Source organism: Rhea americana, unplaced genomic scaffold (genome assembly GCF_003343005.1).
Source record: "Rhea americana isolate MKP2758 unplaced genomic scaffold, rheAme1 scaffold_69, whole genome shotgun sequence".
Classification (NCBI taxonomy): Eukaryota; Metazoa; Chordata; class Aves; order Rheiformes; family Rheidae; genus Rhea; species Rhea americana.
The window spans coordinates 1,302,618-1,327,021 of record NW_028186856.1 but is presented as its reverse complement, the minus strand read 5'-3'; the positions used below and the strand labels follow the sequence as shown (position 1 = coordinate 1,327,021).

At 39.3% G+C, this 24,404-nt stretch overlaps 1 protein-coding gene across 6 annotated transcripts in view; it reads left to right on the top strand.

Annotated features, from left to right (window-relative positions):
- Positions 1-1,671: 1,671 nt before the first annotated feature.
- The window catches only part of NR2C1 (nuclear receptor subfamily 2 group C member 1), a 52,956-nt gene continuing 30,223 nt past the window's right edge, over positions 1,672-24,404 (top strand). For 2 of the 6 annotated variants that reach the window (XM_085321337.1, XM_085321331.1), the window contains exons 1-5: positions 1,672-1,779; positions 14,398-14,455; positions 14,538-14,712; positions 18,897-18,972; positions 23,455-23,562. In XM_085321337.1, coding sequence (XP_085177463.1) covers positions 18,919-18,972; positions 23,455-23,562 — 162 coding nt within the window. In that variant the 5' untranslated portion in view covers positions 1,672-1,779; positions 14,398-14,455; positions 14,538-14,712; positions 18,897-18,918. The remainder of the gene's footprint in view (positions 1,780-14,397; positions 14,456-14,537; positions 14,713-18,896; positions 18,973-23,454; positions 23,563-24,404) is intronic. The other 4 variants (XM_085321333.1, XM_085321334.1, XM_085321332.1 and 1 more) reach the window with 4 other exon arrangements.

Sequence of the window (24,404 nt, the reverse complement as noted above, 5' to 3'; positions counted from 1 at the left end):
TTAGTGGAGCCTGCATGGAAGAGATTTTTCTGTCAGCTTAATTATCCTGCCTCCTTGTGCTTCGCCAACAGATGTTGGAAAGCACTTTTTTTGATAACATTGCAATAACAACATAAAGGATTTTGCTTCCATGAATGTTTTTGGTAGGGATGTATCTCTTTCTTGTAATTCCGGCTGACACCGCTACATGGATTGTGTCCTTGTAATACAGACCAGTTATGAAGTGGGTCACTTAAAAAAATTTAAACACTTTATTGGTTGCAGTGTCATTTCTGCTCTATTGAGGATATCAAAATGCTTGTATGAAATTAGCTTTAGTGCAAGTTCCTTGCTATTTGTTAAATTAAATTGCAATAATCTTTCATTTAGAAAGCTCACGTGCAGCTCAGGCTACTTTCAGAAGTGGTAAGTGAGGTAAATTGAAAATGCTACAACAGCCTACACATTCAGGAAATGGCTAGGAATTCAAATGCTCCGAGTTAGATTTCTTCCATAATGATCATTTGCATTTAGCTTTAAAGAATGTGTTCAGTCAGAACACAAAATATGAAGCTTACCAGTACTGACTGAACTAGTGATCTTGAACAGAATAGGCTAGTTACAACTGCAGCTGTGGGTCTTCAGGTGCGTGGAAGGAAAAGCAGCAAAGGAATTGGCAAGATAAGAATGTGAATAATTTTATTAATGCTAACATATAAATTGTTTGTATTCTTCAGGGTAGTTCATATCTCTGCTTTTCAGATATTAGTGCTGATGTTATCTGGTTCAGTATAAATTATACAAAGTAGTCTGAATGTTTTTTAAAAAATCARTGTAATTGTGTACATAGCCATGGTGGGCTCCATGACTCCTGCTGATCTCTAACCACAGCCTACAATCTTTGCTGAACAGATGGAAAAGGAAGAAAAACAGGTGCACATTTTAAAAATAGTCACTACTACTTAAAACCAAGGTCACTAATTAGCATACATATTGGTAACTTAGCTTTGCTCAAGAAGAACACAGAGGTGTAAAGAAGCGGAACAGCAGTGCCTTTTGGGCATTCCAGGTTTGGTGCCTTTTGGAAAGCTTTCCTCAAGGAGGGAAGGCACCACATGAGTTCAGTCTGATGAGCAAAGTCAGCTTCCTTGCTACCTTTTCAAATGCTTTTCAGAGCTGTGTTGACTTTTAACTGGCATTTTTTTTTTCGTGGCCACCACTGACTGAGCGTAGCTCTTTCACAGAGGGTTGGTTGAACTTCCAGAGTAACTTCTAGGGTAACTCATGCAGTGATGAGGTAACTTATGTCTTTGCCGGCTGTGGATGTAAGTCGCACCATCAGTGACTTAGGTGCTCACCGTACTGCAGACATTTTGAACGGTATCTGCAAAATTGTAACCGGGGTATTTGCCTCAGTATTTGCTACYCCCAGCCGAAACCTGAGCTCGCACCACTAAACACGAACGCTCCGCAACGCTTCGCCGTCTCTTACGGCGCGGAGGGCGGAGCCGTTGCGCCGTTGCCCTCCCGCGCGCACAACCAGCTCCGCGCCCTACCGCTAACGGCCGCCGGCGCGGGGCACCCCCTGAGGGGGCGCGAGCGCGCCGGGTAGCGAGGCCCCGCCCCCGCCATTGCGCGGATCGCTCCTCCGCGCGCACCGCAGGGTCGCCGGGCGCAGGCGCGGCGGCGGCGGCGGGGCGGCGCCGAGGGGGCGGGGTCGCGAACTCTGACCTCCCGCAGCCGCAGCCGCCACCGACAAATAAGCCCGCCGGAGAGGCCGCCGGGAGCTGGGCCCGCCAGGTGAGCGACTCCCGCCGCCCGCGTGCTCCCGCCGGCTAACGGCTCCAGCCTCCGCCGCTCTTGCCTCGGAGCGCTGCTCGGCCCGGGCCCGCCTCGCCTCATGCCGCTGCCGGTCCCGCTGGGCGGCTCCCGGCGGCGGCGGCGGCTCGGCGCCCCTCGACCTTTCACCTACAGGAACCGCTTGCGGCTCCCGCCGCCCCGCATCCGGGCTGCGCCGGCTGCCGCGTCCCGGCGCCGCGGTGGCGCTCCGCGGCCTCCTCCCGGCGGGGGTTGGGAGGGGGGGCGGTGGCCGCGAGTCCCCTCGTGTTGGGCCCTTCCCCCCCCCCCCCCGCCATTTTGTGCGGGGCGCCGCTCGGTGGCGGCGGCCTTCTCCCCTTTCCCTGCGCCGCTGCGACCCCCATCCCGTCCCCGGCGGAGGGCCGGTGACAGGCCGGGCCCGGGCCGAAGTGTGACGCCCGGCCTCTCTCCTTGCCCTGCGGCACGGTCCCCTGGCAGGGGCCTYGGGGCCCTTCGGCAGTTGTGTGGCTCTGGCTTGATCCTGAGTGACTCCGTCTGTTGCTTGCGTTGGGGCAGACGACCCCGTCGCCGCTTCTTATTTTGAGTCGATGGGTGGGATTATATTTTTCCCCTCTTTACATTACATGGGTTGTTTGCGGGTTTTTATTTTTTCAGGCAGTACTGCTCTGAGTTGTTGAAGAACAAAAGCACAGCCCTGTATCTCATTCTTTTTCTCAAATTTACAAATTGTGGAGGGAAAAGAGATTATATACGTTCTACAAATAAACTGGTTTTACTACAAGATGAGTGTGGCCCTGATATTTGAAAAACTGAGTGGGGCTTTCTCTGATCTGAGGCTGCTAACAAATAGTGTTAAAGGTAGACTTGGGAAACGCAGTGTAGTAGAAAGAGCTATATATCCCCATCTATTGCAGAAAAAATAAGATGGGAGGAGGGAAAGGTTATCTCTAGGACAGCTCCCTGTTTTCAGAGTCAGTATTGTGGAAGCAGAAATAAAAGCTTCTGGTTGACTCTCTYTTTTTCTGCAACATTTAGTAATTTTGAATGGCATTTTCTATAACAGCATTACAGAGTTATTCTTAAGTTAGAAAAGACTTTTTGTAATCCACAGTAGCCAGTTATGATAGGAGGTATCCTAATCAAACAGCAATTAGCCCACAGCTTGCTCCTTGCAGTCTGACTTTCCTGGGGAACTTTTGTCTGAGGGAAATCCTGAAAGTCTGAGAAGCCATTCGCTTCTATCTCAAGGTCTTCAGAGACAGTGCAGTCCCTCTCTTATTGTATGAGCAAATGTTGTCATGTGATAGTGTACAAGGATATGTGCAGGACATTGAGATCATCTGATGGGCAGAAAGTGGAGTGTATTGTCCTCAACTGCTGTTGTAGTATGTGTAGCGTGTCCCATCTGGATAATTAGACACCGCTTGCTAAATCTGCTAAATGCTGCAATGACAGMTCAAGGTGATGCTTCTCATAAGAAAACAACTAATAATAGGTCTATTGTCTAGCTCTAACTTTTTCGCTCTTCACTTGGGGCACTTATGAACATTTTTGTTTTTCTTGCTAGTTACATTTTCATGTGAAAAGTTGTTCTGAAGGGAATTAAATTGGTGGGAGTTCTGATCTCTTAAGAACAGCGATAGCTGAGGCTYGGTGTGTGTGGGGAAGGAGTGGGATTTTAAGTTTACCCTGTTTTACTTGTCAAGTTTCATAGCCTCTGAAGACAAAGCCCAAAGCAAGGCAATGTAACTGTGAAGTTGACTCAGGTGAAGGGTGGGGTGTATTTGGACTAGATGACCTTCAGAAGTAGCTTTCAATGTGAATTATTTCATGATTATATTCTCTGATTAAAGATGTGTTGAAAGAAATGAGCACTGATACTGTAGCAGGCTGTTAAACAGTTCAAGTGCAAAATATACTTACAAAATGCTTAAAGCTAATATGCTAGTCCAGAGAAAACTGGCTTTCATTCATAGTACGGAATCTAAATACGTAGTCTTGTAAGATCAGCCTGCTTTTCTCTCTGCTGATACTTAGTTTTCATTTTGTTTTATTGTGTGCTTATAATATTATACAATTAAAAAGTATACTGCCAGTGAGGTTGCTGCAATTTCTGTACAGTTTGTGAAGGAAAGCAGTTTCCCTAAAGAAGGCAAGCCATGTCTAATGGCAAGATCAGGAGAAAAAAAAATAAAGGGGGGGGGGAAGAAAAAACCCAACAACTTTAATATAGGGAGCTCATCTGTGCACAAGGAATATAGTGATGTAGAGTCTAACTTGTACACATTTATTCTACTGATAAAAGAACTATGGATTTCAACTGTCATTGCTACAGCCTGTGGGAGGACTGCAGAGGACAGGAGGACAGGTATCCCTTTCCTGCTTCAGCAGCCATCCTGGCTTAAGCAGTGTAAAAAGTAACCTGAGTTACTAATTGATTGCTACCCTGAGTTTTAATTGAAAGAGGTTAGAGAGTTCTCATGTGATTAGCTGCTTKCACAGACCTATGAAGATACTAACATCTAGCATAGGGGAGATGGTTAGCAGTTGAGGGCAGGTGTGGGGGCTCTCTGACTGACACAGCCAGACCCAGTCTGCATGTTCTTTTCAGTCACAGTCAGTCTGCAGCCTGAAATTTAGGAATGAAATACATATCTGTAGTTTTTAAGGCATCCAAGAAAACTAAACTGTTTAAGTAAGATTCTGATGATACAGAAAGTTCAAATTAGACCTTTAAACCAATTTGGTTAGATGAGTGAACTACTCAGTGGTGTCAACCTGCCTTTAACAATACAAACTTGCATGTACATTAGTGGTATGAGGTAAAGTGTCACAAAGAGTATTTCATGAAGTGAGCATGGCAGATAAAACTGCAAAGGTGCAGTTAACCAAATTCTCATTATGTATGTCCATATGTCCATATCCTTATCTTGAAGTCATCAGCCTTTGATTCCAGAGGTTATTGTGTTAAACAGTACCAACCAAACTCCCAAAGTAACAGAGCAACAAAGGATTTCTCTTTTGAAGAAGCAAAACCTATCCCACAACTTCAGAGAACTGGAAGTGAAGAGTTTTGAGTTGTGAGAGTCCCGTAGTGCTGTAGATCATGTACGGAAGTGCATTCCTTTCGGAAAATTGTGGTATAAGAACTGCCATTCTGCACCAATACTTAGTTTTGTTACTTTGGGCCAGGCCTTACTTGCACTAGTTCTATTCAATTAGGTAAAAATGTACTCTAGCCTAAGCTACGCATTTTGTCCTCTTAGGAAGTTAAACCAGTAACTTACCCCCTCTCTCTACTCCCCCATCCCCCCCCCCAAAAAAAACCCTACTAGTATTAGCATATTAGCTATAATTCACTGTTATATTACCTCAGATAAGTTGAGATTTCTGTTTATAGCCTGAGAATAACTGTGCTGTGAAAACTGCCCCATTTATTTTGGTAATAGGTTTCTTTTGAAGTATTAGCAGGACTAAGTGTCWACATGACTAATGCTTTCACTCTTTACTGTCTTAATCTGAATATTTTTTACGGAGTGCTTTGCTTGCCATCCTTGATTATCCTGTATCTAACTACTAAAACTTTTCTGACTTTTTTTTCCTAATATAGTTCTGTATTCTTGATGTAAAAGATTTGGCATAATAAATGATGTTTCAGTGCACAGCTTAATGCAAAATCTTCATGGGCTACTCTGTAAGCCGCTTATTTTCAGGTTCAAATAAAAAGCTACTTTAAATTATGATATAATGAATTTCCAGTTTGCATGTTAAATGAGAATTTTCTGATTTATAGAGACAGCGTGAGTTTTTGAAATGCTTTCTAACAAAAACTTTGATAACATATGCCAGGAGGAGGATGTTAAATAACCTTACTGTGAAACCATGGGGAAAAATATCTCTTGGAGTTATGGACACTTAATTAAACTTTGAGTAATCTTAGAAGCAGAAGGTCATTCTTGAAGATGATGATGCTGGAAGTCTTTGGGACCAGTACTGTACCCTTCACAGTTGCTGCAGTATGTTTTAGGCGTTGCAATACGTACCACTGTTTGTAGGAAGTAGGGGCAGGAGGGAGCTTGCCCTTTAACACAAATTACCTTGTGGAGTTGATAAAGTGAAAAGCCTGGGAAGAAGAGGATGAAGACRGTGTTTTTAGAGTTTCTTTTGAAATTGTGTCAACACTAGTTTAAAGGAAAGATATCTGTGAAACTCCATATTTTTCCCTGAAGTAAATTTCTGTGGAATATAGGAACATGTGCAGGGGAGAGGTAAAAGTAATACTGTTTAAGTTCTAGATTTGAAAGTCCTTTTCATAGAATAGCTTCATTTATTGACTACCTTGCCTGTGGCTGTAGTTCAGTGAATGCCCCAAGCAGTCATGTCACATCAGGCCTATGAGTGCAATTTGGTGTTGAGCATGAGATGGTGTAACGGTGGAGGCTTATTCCAAAAGAAATGGTCTTACTCCTGCTTCCACCTGCTTTCCTTGCGTCACACACAATTGTTGTGTTCTGTGATGGATGAATAGAGCGGGGATGAATAGATTCAGAGCATCAGCTTACCTTGCAGCTGTASAGCCCCTAGATCGAATACAAAGAGGGAGAAAAACCATAGCTAGGCATGCGGCCAGCTCTTTGCATGAARGGGTGTAATGGTGCCGTGGTGGATGTGATGCCAGAGTGTCCTCTGAAAGGTGTATTTGCACTTGTTCTGTTGTGTTAGCACAGTCTGTGCGTGGCTTCGCAGGAGCCAGAGACAAGTGACCTGGCTGAAACTAATCCAGCGGGGCGGGGGCAGGATGTGGAGTCTTCAGCCAGATGAATTTCCTGATCTGGTTTGCTGTGCAGYTTTGGCCTTGGTACAGGGAACCAGTTACTTTTTTTGTGTAACCATGCTGGATTTTGTCAGCTTCAAACAGAGATGCAGTCTATGCCTGAAGTTATAAAACACAGTTAGACCTGATTAAATAGCTCTGTCCTTACCAAGTTCCAGTGCTTATCTAGTGCTTGTGTGAACTGGTTCAGCTTGCAAACAACCCTCTTCCCCCCACCCTATCTGCCCCCAGTTTCTTGCAGGGCTGGTGAGTTGAATCAACTCTGTAGGTGTTAAGTCAAGTTCCAGAGATGGTATAATAAAAGTAGCCGGTGCACGGCTGAAAGGGAGGCTGTCCCCCTTGGTGGTCTGGATTGTAAGAATAACTCGGTGGTTTCCTAAAAGTTCATCCTAGCAATCCTTTTCTCCTCCTGTAGTGCTTGCTTACATGAAAAAATAAACACAGCAGTTTTAAAGCAGTGAGAGCAGTGACTTAAAATGAATTGTACAGCCATGCTTACAAATGCATCTTTTTTGCTATATGCCTTTTACTTATTTCCTCATACTTTCACAAGTGTCCAATCTTCTCTTGCTTGCCTGTAATTCTAGCTACTTCAGGTTTTTTTTCTGTCTTACAATATGTGTRTTCTCTAAATCTTACTGTAATGCAAATAAACAGTATCTGACTGTGTGTCAAGAATTGCATAAATATTCCTTAGTTCATTGAAAGAGAGAATGTTACTCCTTTAAGTCTGCCAACTGTTCTACCATCTTGAGCAATATGGCTTACAGAGTGATAATCCAAGAATAGCTGGTTTAGGTTCCTGTGTTCACTGGGCTTTTCTTGTATGCAACATTGAGCAGAACATCATCATTTATTTCACAAATGTGTTTTGATTCCTTGGCTTGATTTATTATTTATAAAGCACTGCAGAATACTGTTTGTAATTTTAAATAGCCTTGGTATTTAAAACAAGTAACAGAAATCCCTGTGACGTCTAAACATAGAGTGATTTTTTAAATGCTTTTCATTTTACATTCATTAAACAAATTTTGTGTAGTTTATGCTAAATTCTTAATTAGGACAAGGTGACATCTGGGAATGAAAATGAAGGATAGCTTCCATTTTAAGATACAGAGTAGATTTAAGCCCAGTGTGATGACCTGAGCTGGAATAGCAAATCCTTAGTTAATTTTCTGAGGTCTGTTGAAATCATTTAGTACTGAAGTAGTATGACTTTAGAAATAGGCTAAGACAATTTCTTCTAGGAGGGATTTTTTTCCTGTCTTTCTTCCCATTATGGTAGTTTTTGTATCCCCTTAGCAGGAACTTCATACTGTGATCATTAAAGTTGTACAACTTTTGCCTTTGGACAAGGGCATGAATTAAATGTTGATGTCTTATAGCTCTACCAGTGGACAGGTTAGTGTTCCTGATTACTGGCCCTCACCTCTGCTGCGTGCTCTCTTAGGAGTGCTGCTTAACCCRTTTCAGCTGAAGTAAGCCAAATGGAAACAATTTGAATAGTAGTTCTTTGCTAACTTTGACTAAAACATTAAGAATAATGCTGGTATATACAAACTGAGTAAGAGGCAGAGAAGGTGGTTGAATAGTTAATGCAAGCTAATGAATCTCTTCCGCCAACACAGCAGCTTGCAGAAAGTAGCGATGGAGCACCGTTTGCAAGGATGCCAGGTTCAGCATCAACAAGTTTGGGCTAATGACAGTGATGTATTTAAAAATAATAATTGACTTTGCCTGCCAGAAAGCCTCACTAACTCATTTAATGGGGGCATAAACAGACAATATTTGCAGAGTATCTATACACAGAAAGAGATTAAAATTACATTTCATTTGAGTCTGAAGATTAAGGAGAGATATGATGAAAGCCTTTTAAGTAATGCAGAAAAGATCCAGTGCCTGTCTTTAATCAAAACGCCTGCTTTTAGATGCTGCTTCCAATAAATGGGACTGGTTCAAAAGAAAATAGATGGATATATAATTCTTCCTCCATTAGTTTCTGTTTCATAGATGCTTGAAAGAGCTGGGTTTTTTTGGTTTGATTATATGGGATGTAATATTGCCAAGCACTCAAGAAATAACTTCAGAAACACATGCAGTGATTATACTTGGTAAAGTAGGTGTAAATATATACAGTATAAATACAGGTGCTAATGTTTGTGTTAGTCTTTACCTCAAGTAATAGAAGAAGGGCTTTACTTTTACACTCTCACTGTGTTGGAAATTTTCCAAGAAAGCAATTTTGCCTGACCCCAGGAATTAACTATTGCTGACAAAAAGTACGAACAGCTCACCACAGACTGATGGAATACCCAGCTGCAAAAAGAGAAAATATTGGACAGTTGGGGAGGCAGTGATCTAACCGTGTTGGTAGTCAAAATATTGTCAGTTTTCTACAAACAACACGTCTCCTTTAAGAAGAACTGAAGGGGGATCACGTATTAGTTTTATGTAGTTTTAGAAAGAGCCTTTACAGTCTTAATGGCCACTGTGCAAGAAGTTATAGAAGCAAGTCCTTTGGGAGTTTAAGCAGAGAGTGGTATCACTGACTAAATGGTCACAGAGCAAAGCATTTCTTTATCACTTCACTTTCACTGTGAAGTTTCTGAGAAATACAGACAAGAAACTTTATATCTGACGTGAGAAAGGGAAATCAGTAGAGCAGCTGAATGAAAGAGATGTCATGGTAAAATAAGAGAGTGAGGAAAATAATTTGCAAGAGTGTTCAGAGTAGGATATGAATCAGGTAAAAGTCGATTAGTCAAGCTTTGGTAACAACTTTTCTTAGTGTTTGGTATCCTGGCAGGAGTTTTGGCTCCTCCCTCCTCTTGGAATAATAATAATATGGTTTGCAGTTCATACTTTTTCATATATTTAGTTATGGGATATTTTAAAGAGGATCATAAAAGTATGTGTACTTTGTTTCATGTTGTGCTTTCCAGACTCTTGGAATTTCAGATCTTATTGCTTTATTTTTGTAGATAGGATTAGAAAAGAACTATAAACATAATCAAAAATCTTCAGCGTGTGGATAAAGTTTGGTTTATCTTGACTAGTTTTTTTCCCTTGAAAGGAAAGCAGAACAGTCTGAGTCAAGAAAACAGCAATTATTTGAATCAATCTTCTTGTTTTCTATGTTAGTAGTAAAAACCAACATTTATGGCTGATGGTTACACCTGATGGATGCTTTGGAAATGTGGCATGATTTGGACAAGTCTAGAATAAAAAAGCATTTCTGAAATCACTTTAGATGGACACCTTGAAGTTTACTCGCAGTTACTGAAGCTCCAAGCTCAGACAATGGATAGAGTTAATCTAAATCCTTTTGTTCACTGGGGAATTTAAAGTTTGTTCTAAAGTACCTAGAGAACATTGCCCAGGTTGCTCCAAGTTTAGAGTGTGTTAATCATAAGACTTACATGAAGCAATTCAGTATTTTGGAATTTTGGCTAGAGAGATTCAGGAAAACAAGCTTTTAAAGCATGAAAGTATCTGGTGCTAAATATATAAGTTTACATGTGAGAAAAGAAAGCTAAATTTTATTTTTCTTTTTAATTCATTGCAGGGATCTCTAAAGAGTGATTATGCATACCTGATGTGAAGTATAATTAGATACCTTAGGTAAGCTGAAAGTGAACTATTAAACTTACAGCTGTCCCAGAGTTTCTTAAGAACTTGTCTGCAGCTAGTTCTAGCTGACCTATCTTAACTCCCATCTCTCTAATGTCAAGATGCACAGTCTAACAGGTCATAACTGTTCAAAGAGGCAGTCTTGCTGCTTTGCAGAACTGGATGTGGTGCTTTGTGACTTTGCAGTGAGCTGCCTCAGGCAGCTAAACAGGCTGAAAATAAAGGTTACAGCTTCACAGTGCAGATGAACTGAACTAACAACTCTCTATCATTAAGAATGAAAAAGGAGTTTTAGCTCCTTTCTCATTTTCCTTTTGACTCCTTCCCCTGACATCTAACCACCTTCCCCTGACATCTAACCACGTGTTCTTTCTTTTGGCCACTCTAGAATTAACTTGATTGCAAAGCAAAGTGATTCAACATGCTTATTTGGCAAATGTTTGGTGCTTTTCTGCTAGGTCGATTTTTGTCTTATTAGCGAGTTGAACGGCTCACTGTGTGATCACAGGAACGTGGGAGCTTGCTCAAGACGAGCAGGACCTCCTCGCTATGGCTGAACTGKAATTCTGCTCAAGCTGCCTTTGAAACCATATCCTCACTCTACAAATCGGGAAGAAGTTTCTGCCAGTTCAGTTTCTTGAACTGACTCCTAGGGGGGTTAGGTGTATAGCAATGCCAGCACAAGGACAAGATTAAGAAATAAGGCAAAAATGGGGCAATGGAATAGGAGTGCCCGTTTCAGCTAGCCGTTTCATCAGTTTACTTGTGACATTAAATGGTGCTTCAAAGTCTGTAAATTAAGCACTGAAGTTTGGGGTTTTTTCACCAGTATAGATGATATTCTTCAGAGCAAGGTCTCCCAGTGCACTGTATTTTAACATAACACATTTCAGAGTAGAATATCRTTGTTATGAGCACTGAGTTGGTCAATTAGTGCCCTTGTGTTTAGGGATCACAAAGCTAAAAAAAAAAAGAAAAGAAAATAACTACTACTCTCGTGTTTATGCATCTTGAAGTTGCAAGTGGCAGAATTGAAGTGCATGGAAATTCCATGTCTTCAGCCCAAAATTCAGCCTATGGTCTACTTTTTTTAAGAGCTCTAGTGCATAATCAGAGACATCTGCACAACTCCTGCAGTCCTAACTGTCTTCTCACCTGTAGTACGCAGGTATCTGAGTTGCTGTTGAGCTAGTTGCTGAGTATTACTGTTTACTGCATGGCATTTAAATACAATTTCAGAATGATACACTAATCTGGTGATTCAGGAACTAATTCAGAAGTAGCTTCACCCACATATATACTAGCAGTGAGAAGACTGGATAAAGGATTGATTCAGTAGGATCTTCCAAGCTATGTCATTTCTGCTTATAAGAGGTGTTAATTTAAGAGTTTCAAACCAATCACTTGCTTCTAAGTATTGCTCTGTGACTGAGATACCTGAGTACAATAAATCTGCAGGTTGTTCTTGCATGCACAAAGAAATTTCACCTGCTGGAGTGAAGCTAGAATAAGATCATATCCTTATAATCAGTATAACTTCATAAATCAGGCGTGATGTACATCAGTCTTAAAAACCATGTGTGTTAAATAATCTCCAGGGGGATATATTGGCATATATCAATTTTAAATGGCCTTAATTTAGTTTTGTGTGCAGGCTTTTTTCTGCACAGAAGCTTTAAGATGCAATGTTGCAGTAGTGTAAATGCAGTACCATGTTCTGTGCGTAGAARAGAACTAATTCTAACTTAGAGCTTATGAATTTAACAGTTCTCAAGTCAAACTGATTTAAATTTCACAGCTTCTCCATAAAAGGTTTATCAGCATTTATAAATGAAGCACTTTACAGCTCTGCTGTATAATTTCAAAAACTTTGTAGTCACAAGCTTGGTACCTTCTTAGAGGTGTATATATACTCACACACACACGCTCTATGCTACTGCAGGTTTAGCTGTAATGTATTTAGTTACAATATTTGTTGAGGCATCTGATTTCTGTGTATTGGTTATAATAGCTGCATGTTAAAGCTGGTTTGCTTAATATTTTCTGTTGAGTACCAACATGATTTTCATGGCTGTCTTTTACTCGAGGTAATCAAGAGTTGGTCTAGCTGTATCTGTATCAGATACTAGATTCCTTTCCAGAAATTTTCCATTGCTAGTAATAATACAGTTGTAACAGCAAGGGCACTGACAGTTAGCATTTTTATTTTAGTAGGCTCAGGTAAGGAACAGCTAGTTAATAGTCCTTGCAAACTTTTAAAAATACTCTGTCAACTTACCATGGCAACTGTTTAGTGTAATCTTGCCCATAGTACCTGCAGATTCACTCAGGTGATTTTTTTTTCCTCTTTTCCTCTTCCATGGTGTGTATGTGCCACATGCTTGCGGCCAGGCTGTTTGCCTTGCTTCCACAGCTGGTTCTGCACCCATGGGCTAAGTAAGTTTCCTTGTGCTTATTCCAGACCGTATGAAGAGGTAGGACAGCCACAACCTATTCTCCAGACTCCTTTTAGTTTTGAGAGTTCAGTCTTGTTTGTATGCTTGAAGTACTCTATTCAAGCAAATTTACTGCAGATGGGAGGCAGATGGCTCTTTTGGATAAAGTTTCAGAATTTATCACTTCTAATTGCTTGTTTTTGCCTCTCTATCTGAAAGTTACTTCCATGGCTGGAACATCATGGTTTGCTGTATTTATAGTCCTTCACTGCTTTATTGTAAAGTAAAATGTGATAGTTTAAATAACTTCCAGCATTTATTTAAGCTAGCTTGTTTTATTAATACTTCTTAGCTGAGAAGGCAGTAGCATCCAGTTTAGGGATACTAGCCAGTGGGTGCGAAGTGTTTTCTTAAAACACACACCACTTGATTCCCAAGATCACACTTCATTTTCTACCAAGACAATGCTGCAGAAGTGTGCATCTGAACTGCACAATGATTTAACTAGTAACACAGAATGACAAGATAATCGGTTTGAAAGCTTTACATTCTGGTTTGAGGCTTCTCTGTCTCAACAAGTCTGGGACATCCGTAAATTTGTACTACAAGCTCATAGCTGGTGAATCCGTGACTAACTATGATCGAGAATTTAAGTTTCAGGATGAGTGTCCTGCTTATTTTTGCAGTGTTTAGAATTAACTGCTTGTAAGAAGCTAAAGAAAATAAATTATTTTATTTTATTTTATTTTTGTTTTATTTTATTTTTGTTTTGTTTTATTTTCCTAAGATGCATTATCAGGGGTAGAGTCAAGCAGTTTTGTTGAAAATAACATTCTTAAAGGTGACTTTATGTGACAGTTGAGGTTCTTAATGATGATGGTGTTAAGCGACTGCCCTGTTTTACTAAGGCATTGTTTCTCAGGACTGTACCATTTGCAGCTCATTCTCTAAAGATAATAGCAGTTGAGAAAAACCTCCTTAAATGTGCTTTGAATGGGGAATTCTTCAAGTCCTGAAGTAACTGAGCTTGAGAACTCTTGCAAACACAGACTTTTTCTTGATTCTGAGATTCACATCTCAAAATCTTTTCTGACCAATAAAATTATTCTGTTCGGGGAAAATAGGAGCATTATTTTGTTGAAGGAATATTGATCTAGTTGGGTTCTCAAAGTCTGTTGTAATTCCATTAGGAATCATCACCTTTGAAGCATTTTGATTTTAAAGCAGTTGATAATAGATTGGCTCCTCAGTGCCCATTCGGTTTAAAATTTTCTCTAGTTTCATGGCATTTAGACTGTACTGCTAGACTTCAGTATGTGTTGGAGGTTGTAACTGCGCAACACTTTTTTTCTGTTCCAAACACCTCCTTCCTTTTTCTCATCTCTAATATAGAATTCTTGCAAAAATCATGTATCAGGGCATGAAGTCTCTCTTAGAGAGCTCTTCTGCTGCTCTCTTTAAGACTAAAAGAGAATATACTAATATTGCTCCTAACAATAGGAAGGTTATGGCCAATTCTGGATTTGAGAGTGCTGAATATTTTAAGTTTTGTTTTGTTTTGTTTGTTTTTTGTTTGTTTTTTTTTTTAGTTTTGGTTGATAACACTGTTTCTTTCTTATCCTCTGAATTAATAGTGTAAAAGTACCTGCTTTCTTACAGCTGTGTGTCTTGCTGACCAGAGGTATTTCTTGTTACACACAGGTTTTAGTACCAGTACAGAATTCTGCCATTACCAGTACAAATTCTCACTATGCTTTTGGTGAGTATTTGGCAAATATGGCAAAATAGTTGAGAAGACAGTCCAAGTTTTATGTTATCTGAAACACTATCTCATTAAACAGAGATCCACAAGAAATTTCCATCTTTGTTCTTCAACTGCTCACTTCCTTGAGACTTGGTCAACAAAGAGAAGTTGGTGTGAACTCTCACCACCCACAAAAGAGTTTGCTACAGCAAAGACGTGTCTTTTTCAGGGCATAATCAACAACACAAGCTTAAATACATCCTAAAACACAGGTAAGAGTTTGCCTTATGAATATGTACCATGCTGTGGATATATAGCCCTGTAAGTAAAACTTATTTTCAGAGCATGCAGGTTGATTTGTCTGTTAGTGCATGGAGCATCATCTGGCTGTGAAAGCACAGATCTTGCTAGGAGTCAAGTCCCCAGGGGTCATGGACAGATCCATTGATTTTACTGACTCTAGGAATCATCAGAAAATTCAGAGAGAATATGGCCAGAAAGAACTGTCTATCCAGCTTGAACAAATCTGTTTTGTTTTTTGGATCTAGTAAATGTTCCAGTTCTGATCCAAAGTGTCTGTCCTCTAGGCAAAGTAACATGGCTTCTCCATTGCAGTGCGTCTTGGGAGAAGCCACCAGACAGTACAACTTCGGTGTTCACTGTCATTCTAACTAAGGCTGGGATTTGTAGGGCAGTCTTCTAGTTTATTCATAGAGCTTGCAGAGAGGATTAAATTTGCCCCCTTTCCCCTTTAAACTGTATTAAATATTACTATCAAATAGCTCATTATGCCAACCATTTTAAAAACCTACTCCAGTGGATTTAGAAGATTTAGAAGCTTCTTTTAGAAGGATTGAAGATTTGGATGTTGAAATGTGTTGTTTTATGCTAGTAAATGCTATCTATTAAAGATGTCTTACAGGGAGCATTTAAGGAGATTTAAATACTTTCTAATGCCTTAGTTGCTTGAAGTAGTGACTGTAAGTGAAACCTGTATCTCAACAAGCACTTAAAATTACCTTACTGTAGTTGTCGTTCTCAGGGTTACAGTATCAACATATATTGCATGACCATCGTACTTTCCTAGTAGCACAGACACTTATAAAACCTGGCATCTCTGTTGACAAAATAAAAGGTTTCTTTGTTTTTTCTGCCCTTTTATTATCTGAAGTAGGTGAGGCCCACAGGCTTGACCTTAGCAAATAGACGTGGCCAAGATTGCAAACTGGATGTGCCTGTATGCCATGTTCGCAAAAAAAGTCGTGGAATGCAAGACTTGGAGGATAATGACAATTTAGACTAGTGTATCTTCTTTACGTTTGTGTTGCTAAGTGTAGTTTGGTTCTGTTTGGCAGGGAGAAATGGAGAAAAAACATAGAATTTGCATAATTTTGTGAACTGTTTAGTTCTTGAACTTTTGTGTCGGCAGTGAAAATCCATGTGGTTTCAAGTCAGCATTCTGACTTATGATAAATTTGAATTGTGATCAATCCAGGTGAATGTTCAGTTGTTTAGATTTTCTTAAAAGTACTGTCATTTTCAAAGTTTTTGTTGAATCTTAGTGTTTGGGGGAGTTGTTTTGTTTTGTTTTGTTTTGCACACCTCCAAAATGTAATTGCTATAAATTTTGAATGGTTGTTTTCTAACTTACTAGGATATTAATGGTGTTGCATGTGCAACTTGTGTATGTAGTGCACAAAGTGTATAGGGAGAGGGGTTTTTTATTATATTTTTAGCAATTTTAATGAAGCAGTATCTGGCTGAAGAAGGCATATTAAATGTTCCTTACAGACCTGTATCTGCAGAAGTGTGGGTTATAGCTGTAATCCAGTTTTGGTATAGCGTTAGATGTTTTGTATAACACCGCACTTTGCAAATAAATGGACTGAGGGTTCCCTGTCTTGGAAGATTTACAGTTAACATAAATAGCTCATTATTGTTATTTAGCTAATGGAAGACAGGGACCAGAATTCTGCCTGCGGAAAGGCTGAGGAAAATACCATCAAAGAAACCTTGCTCGCTTGCCTATCAGACACGAGCTGGGAGACCGACTGTTTCATCAGCACCGTAGGGGAGAGCTGGGCTGTGGGGGAAGCCAATGAAGGAAGCAGCTGGAACTGAAGCGTAACAAGCAGGGCAAGGCAAGAAACTGATTAAATTCAAATAGCTCTGTGAAAGTGAGTACACAGTAAATGTAGCATCATCAGTTATTTCAGAGAATTTGAAAAGAGAAGGATACTGTGGTTGTAGCTTCAGGAGAAAATGTTTTTCTTCCTAAAAGTTTTAAGATGTCATGAAGCAAATGGAGCAGGGTGCTCCACCAAGGAAGGCAGGGACTGGAGTGACTGCCATAAATCATACTTTGTTATGGGAAAGGTTATAGATATGGCTTTTCTGATGGAAAAATAATGGTATTGATGATTTTTTTTTTCTGGAAAACAGAAGATGCTAGAGATAGTGATTATAGAATGGAGAAAGGATTTCAGATTGTAGTATCTGACCAGGCTGACGTAGGGAAAAATGTATTCTTCCCTTGTACTAAGCTTGTAATCATTATTGCTGGATAAAATCAGATTAAGCTATCTAAAATGTATATTCTTGTGCATAGCCATTCAAACTAGACCCTTAGTGAAGCAAAAATTGTGTTTGAAATGAGATAATCTTTTATTGTATTCTTGAAAATATCAACACAGTAGGTCTATGTCGAAGCATTGAAAGGATTCTTCAGCTATTTAAAGAAGAATAATTTGCAAATCAAACTGCTTTAAAAATACTGTTATTTTTGTAATTTCAAGGAACTCATGGCATTCCCCTAACTGAAAAAAGTAAGAATCACAGAGCATTTCAGGTCGGAAGAGACCTCAGAGGGTCTCTAGTCCAAATGCCCTCTCAAAGTAGAGTCAGAGGCAAGGCCATCCTATGAGATCAGACCCCATTTTCAGAATTTTAGTTTTATACTCTTCGTTTTCGGTAAAGTACTGTTGTATGTGCAATATTTCTGCTATAGCAAAACGTCACAAAGCAGTAACATCTTCTTGTAAAACAACTTTTTGCAAGAAGTGCATGTCTGTCAGTGCTGAAGTTGGTCTTACCTAAGAGTGTGTCTTTATTACTGAATAGTTCTCTAATTCGCTTTTAGGGAGTTGAGCTTTTTTGTGAATGAACTAGTACAGATTTCTGGCATTGGGTGTATAGACAATGTGTTATTTTGTTGCTAGTATTTTATTTAAAACGAGAGAGATTTTCAGGATAGATGACATGTTCTCGGCTTAGTCAAACGAGATTTCTCTTTCTAAGAGCAGAGTGGGCTTCCAATGAGCTACTTCACTATTCGCACAATTGTTTGCGCGAGTTTAGTCATCACTGCGGTAGGAGACAGTTCACAGAAAGTCCGGCCAAATGAAAGCGTGAAAAAGCAACTCGATGCATTTGTTGCACAGCTAACTGCTTTTTTGCATATGTAGCTCCTTTCATTAATATTCTGACTCTTTATATGGTTACGTGATGCCTGTAAATAATTTAAAAAGCTGTCATGCTATGTAAAAAAATCTTTTAGACCGACACTGTTTATTCTTAGGTTCAAACAGGAATATGTATGTCAGTATTAAACATCTTTATGACTTTGTCTGCGATGAGAAGCCTGTATAACCTAAGTATAGTGTATTTGAAGCAAAGTAAATTTAGTATATAGACAAATCTTTTAATATTTGGCTTATATAAAAATAGATATTACAATGTTTTTAATACAGTTTTTAACAGAAAATTAAGTATTTATGGTGCTTCACAGCTTAATTTCTGTTCCTTTTATATACTGCCTAAAGTATATTTGTAGATAGATATCCAAACAAACAAGGCTTAGATCTGAATACCTAATATTGCATTATATAAGTGTCTGTTAAATCCTGCAAAATTCTTGGGAAAATTTGGACACTTTACGCTATAGCTGCAGTGTTGATGGTAGAACAATCAACTTTGTTTTTTTATTTGTTTCTTTTGTTAACACATCTGGGTTTTGCCTTCCAGTAGTGCCTTATAATAATTACAAATCTGACCTTTAAGCAATCCTGTTAAGCCTATAAAATCAGTGCGAGTTCAGGAAAAGTTGGATTTTTTTTTTCCTTGATAYGTAGCAACAGAACTGTTGGCAAGGTTCCAATTTTTAAGATGTTAATTACACCCTGCTAATGTCCTGGCCAGTAATACCCATCTGCTGTCAAATTGGAGTTTATTATATTGTTGCTCTTTGGGAAGAACAGGAAATCTCCATATGAGTTAGCTGTGTAAAATGATAAGTTTGCGAATAGAAACTAAATGATTAATTGAGCTTTAAATTCTGCAGGAATGTCACCTTCAAATAACTGTGAAGATTCTTTACTTAGATGAACTATATTTTTCCCAAGATATTTTTACTGTTGAGGCTATAGATGTTAAGCATCTTCTTTCCTTTCTTTGACAGGAAATTCTGGTGATTAAAGATCATGGCAACCATAGAGGAACTGGCCCATCAAATTATTGAACAGCAAATGGGAGAGGTACATAAACTTTGAGTCCTATCTAAAAGACTTTGAGTAATAAAATGTACAGGCTGATAAACAAAGCCACAAGTATACCTGAAGCTGCAGAAGACCCTCCCATGGAAGAACTTCCTATGCCCATTTTAAAGTTATAGTGCAAATTCGTTCTTGCCAAAATTTATCCACAGAAAYGAAGCTAAAGAAAATCTAGCAGTATTTCTAGTTAAGTGGCTAGTTCTCCAGCTATGCTTTTGAGGCCTGTGGTAGTCTCTAGAGAGTGCTTCAGTTGTATAATGATTGCTTTGCTCGCTCTTAGTTACGAATTTGCCCTCCAGAGTTTTCCGTACATACTTTCACTTTCCAGTTGAGCAATTGCTTCAATTGTCTTTTTTTTGTTGTTGTTGTTCTCAAAAGTAAAACTTTGCAGTGCTCCTCATTGTAAAATATTTGTTGATGTCATAAGTCAGGGGGAAGATTCAGTTCTTGTTTTTGCCAGCTTATATTTTTATTTTCTGTAACCTGTGTACAGAATGTATGTACTGCAGTCTGAGTACATCTAGGGATGCACAAATAGATTGGAAGTCTGGATAAGTATATAAATACCTCTTTAGAAAATTTAATCGTAGTGTAGTCTATTTAAAATTAGTACTGCTTTACATTAGGTAGAACTAGAAAAATGGTATTTATTGGCTTGAAATATCCACTCTTGGTTTCCTGTCTGGTGTAGTACATAGAGTTATTTTTCAAGTAATTTTGCTTCCTTTCATTCTTGATTTCAAATAGAAAGATGTAGAGGGATGTTAATCCTCCTTTATATAAATTCTTATGCCTTTCATTATTGTAGCATCTGAGTTGCTGCAGCTACCTCAAAGGACATGAGTGTTGTATGTCACATGTGGTACATTTATTGTCTACTTCATCCTCTTTATAGGATAGCAGGGTGTCTAGTGTGGTTTTATTTTAGTAACATAATTCTTTGGGGAGGTCAATGTATGACTGTATTTCATGTTCTGTTTTGTGCAGAAGAACACATTAGCCAAAGCTAGTTGAAGTATACATTTCACTTGCAAAAAAGGATGGTGAGTTTTATGATGTTTTTTAGTCTCTATGAGAGTTGTTTTTCCAGTTATAAATGTGATTCCATGAGCCAGTGAGCTGATGCAGTGTTTCAGTGCCGCTGCGAAGGGAAGGTCCTCTTCTTGTTACTTGCCTTGTGCCGGTAGTTGCTAAATTGTTCTGGGAGCTGATTCAGCTTCCGACGCCAGCAGAAAACTAACCCAGGCAAAACAAGTGGAAGGTTTTCCGCTGGGTTAGTGAGTTGAGTGGTAGCTGAGAAGGCTCTGGTGTGTACCAGAGCCAGCGTGCAGGAGGCTGCAGCCCAGAGAAGGGAAGCAGGGGAGAAGACGACCAAGGAGCAGGGGAGCAGTTTGATGTGTTTGTAGGTAGGGAGTTGCAGGATTGTCTCTGATCATTCTGGCACTGCAGCCTTACAGTTTGCGTGGAAATCGTTCTGTCAGCAGCATAGATTAGGATTTGTMCTTTAAGAAGGTCCTGCCATGCCCAAGACTGGTCTTTCTTTTTTGGCAGGGCTGCTGCTCAAGCATTCCCCAGTCCTCGCTTAGCCACTTACTCTCACACTGTGCCAGTGCTCGCAATGCAGTGGTTTAGCTTTCTGCATCACTGTGTGGTGGACAGAACGGAAAAGAAAAACACAGGATAGCAGAGGAAGCTCATTTCCCTTCCAGCTGGATCAGTTCCCTTATCTGATACAAAGTGGAGCCCRTCCTGGCACAAAGCAGACAGGGTTAGGACTGAAAAGAGGGCAGTGCAAAGCAGCACTCGCCAAGCCAAAACTGCTGTTAAAGGAGTGCTCCTGAGTGCACTGCCTGAAAGGGAGAGCCAGCAAGGGAAGTGATCTTAACAGGGGCCTTCGCAGAGTATCTTACATAGGATTTATGTAAGTGGAATATGAAGGRAAAAAAAGTTTTTCCCATTCTTAAAAAAATGAAAGATGCTCCTGTGTCATGTTAAAATAATCATCAGAAGTGTTCTATAATGTAGTTCTGATTTCCTTATAATGTTAGTTCTTGTTCATGAAGCATTTTAAAATACAAAATTATTGTGAATATTTTTATGATGATATTCACGAAGGTGTTCTTTTGTCAGACTTTTTTTTTTTTGCATAAAAGCAAAATTTACTAAAAAGAAAAGGGAAGAAAAAGGAAAAAAAAAGACATAATTTATAGCCTGACCATGAATCTGCCAACTATTAATCGTAYTTCATTGAGTGTTTGATAATTAGTATGTCTACATCAAGATCACATTCCTTAATTCAAGTTGGGAGGCTGTCTATCAAGAGCTCCTCCAAATCATCCTTCTTTAATCTGTGGTTCTGTACACTGTGTGTGGCCATTTGTTTCCGCAGTCCTACCAGGTTACAGTAGCAGAAGAAAGTTGCATATTTGTCTAAACAGAATCTGTCATATACATGCAAAATACAATTTTTAACATTTTTTTAAACAAATACTGTAATTATTCTAGTCAATAGTATTTTTTAACTGCAATAAAACTTTTATTCCTTATAGAAGTAAAAATGCAAACTGACAGTTTGTGTGAATGATAACCAGTTTTACCTTCTGCAGCACATAGATCATGGTACTTTAAAAGACCAAGTGTAAATCAGTCCTGGAATATGTAGCTAATTTTGTACAGCAAAGACAAATTCACATAATACCCCGGCTGCCTTTAAATCACCACATGTACATGTATATGAAAGGCTGATGCAAAATTTTTGTGCTTGCGTGTATCTCTTGCAAGCTCTAAATTTTGCTATATAATGGACTCTTCTTTGTCCTTTATTTAAGCAGAGAGTTGGATGAAGTGTTTGAATACTGACAGTATTTGTAGTTATGAAAAATACTATATTTTTCAAAAGCAGTGTTCAAAAACTGCTCGGGCAGTAGTTTAACAAGGATTTCTTTTGATTCTGCTGGCAGTTTAAGTACTCCCTCAGCAGCTTCATTCCACCCATGCACTGGTTTGGATGCATCTCAGCATTGTGGACACCTGAATTGAAGGTTTGATCTGGGTTAAGAATAGCCTCTGTCTGTCTGTCTCTTGCTGGGTAGTTTTTGACCCYGCAGTGTCCTAGTCCAGAGCACTGACTGACTAAACAACCCGTTTTGCCTACCAAGCTAAAGGGTTAGCAGCAGATAACTCACAGGAGCTGAGACGAGTACCGAAAGTAATGCCTTTTTGGTTGGCATTTTGAAATTAGCTTAGGCTGATGGCAGTTCTGCCGTAAGGGGAAGGCTTACCCACCACCCCTTCCCCTTCTCATGCTCGCCTCCGGCTGCATTCTGGCCTCCTTCCTTATGCTGGTACAATGCACGTACGTGGCGGTTTGGTCAGCAAAATCAGGAAACTAATCCAGCAGGAACAACAAAGCTTTCAACCAGCCACTAAACTGTACCCTTACTGCAGATACAGATATATATTCTTTATATTAATCCCAGAAAAAAAAAAGTACAGTGGAATAGGAATGTTTTTGTAATAGTGTAAATGTTGGGAAATATTATTAATACAGAATTGCAGGATGTTACAGAATTTTTGAACTGTGTAACTAGTTCTGGTGCAAAGAGTTTGAGCAAGTTGCTAGGGATTTTAAGTTAAGTCAAAAATGCCAGTCTGAAGGTATATGAATACCCTGTGAAGACAAATACCTCRTTTGTACTACAGTGAGTCCAGCTTTACTGAAGCCTGTGTAAATAGCAGTTGGACTTCTTAGTATTTATTGACAGATAATGTAATGGGTARCACTTTCCACTGCATACCTTTGCATTATGGCATGTTAAGAAATAAAAAATATTCATAATAGTTAAAGCACTTCCACAAACTGTCTCAGAGCATTCACATGGAAGTTTAAGTTTGTTTTAAGATGCTTTGCTTACTGACCTCACACATTTCATTAATTTACTCTGACTTTCTTGACAGTTCTCCAGTATAGAATTCTGTTACTCTGTTTTTACTGGTTCAAGGCTTAGCAGAACAGGAAAGGACAACTGCTGTGTTACCACACCAAAAATTCTTTTGTCACTTTCAGTAAAGCATTGAGGTAAAAATAAGTTAGTGCACACATACATATGTGGCAAAATGTGGCACAGCTATGATAAAAGGTATCCTGTTAGRTATGTCTCTCATACATATCAGCAGTTATAACTCAGAAAATAGTCAATCTGATTATGTGGATTTGTCAGCAATTAATAGCTTTACCAGAAATGCTTCTRTATTTTGTGTTGGAAGGTGTTATAAAATGGCTTTAAAACATTGAAAATAGTAGAATTTTCTAACCTGCAGAATTAAGCTATTAATTAGATTCCTTTTACAGTAAAAATGTCACACTCCTCAAGCCTTCTGCAGAGCAATCAGAAGTGGTGAAACCATATGGTAGTACTGCAGTACATCCYTTGTCAATCCACTGTATTTGTTTCTTCTTTTTAGATTACCCATTCCCAAGGATCTGTTACGCAGACACTAATGGATGGGACAGCACAACGAATACAGATTGTCCCTGCGGATTCAGGCCTCTCTTTACCACAGCGCATACAGGTATGCTTTGTCCAGTATATTTTACAAGCAGTGCTGAAGTATTTTTTTTCTGCTAGTTTTTACATATGATTCTTTTTTATTTGCTTCATGTTATTTACTGAGATGTAACTATTCAGTCCTGGATGGCAGAGATCATTTCTATATAAACAGGAGTGAAAGGTCTAGAAAACATTCCGGCACTGTTTCTACTTTTCAGATCTGGAGAATTCCCTCCTGTTTGGGATCTGTTGCCTACATTAGTTAAAAATTGTGTTAATTGGGTCCAAAACCAGCTAATGAAAGACTTTTCCTACTTTTCTGTCTTAAGAATTTTAAGATTTACAAAAATTAGAAACATGGAACAGAAAAGGACTTTTTCCAATACCATTGCTCTTTAAAAGCTGAATAGCTTTTAGATTTGGTAATTCAGCTGAGTTCTTAGAACATTTCTATACTTTGCAGGGGAGGGAATGCTGCAGGGATCATAGTAAGCAGCTATATTTTTGGTATTATTGAAACAAGTCATAAAAAGTACTGGCAAGCTAAAGCCTGAGAGTGCTTTAAAGCATGTTGGTTGTTGGCTGTCTCAGCCAATGTTATGCATCCCACTATACTACTTTGTAGACTAGTGAGGTAATAGTCTCCTGCATTTAGTTGAAGGTAGGAAGTTTTTTGGCACTGTGGGTAGTGAAACCATAATCAGCACAGATGTGTATGTATATGGAGATGAAGAGAATTTGGGGAATAGAATTTTACTTTTCATCCCTTAAAAGTCAGTGTGAGTCCCTGCAAGCACATTGTTTTTAAATTTCCTCTTAGAGAAAAATACAACTGCRGAACAAATTTTAGACTGTTGTCAGATA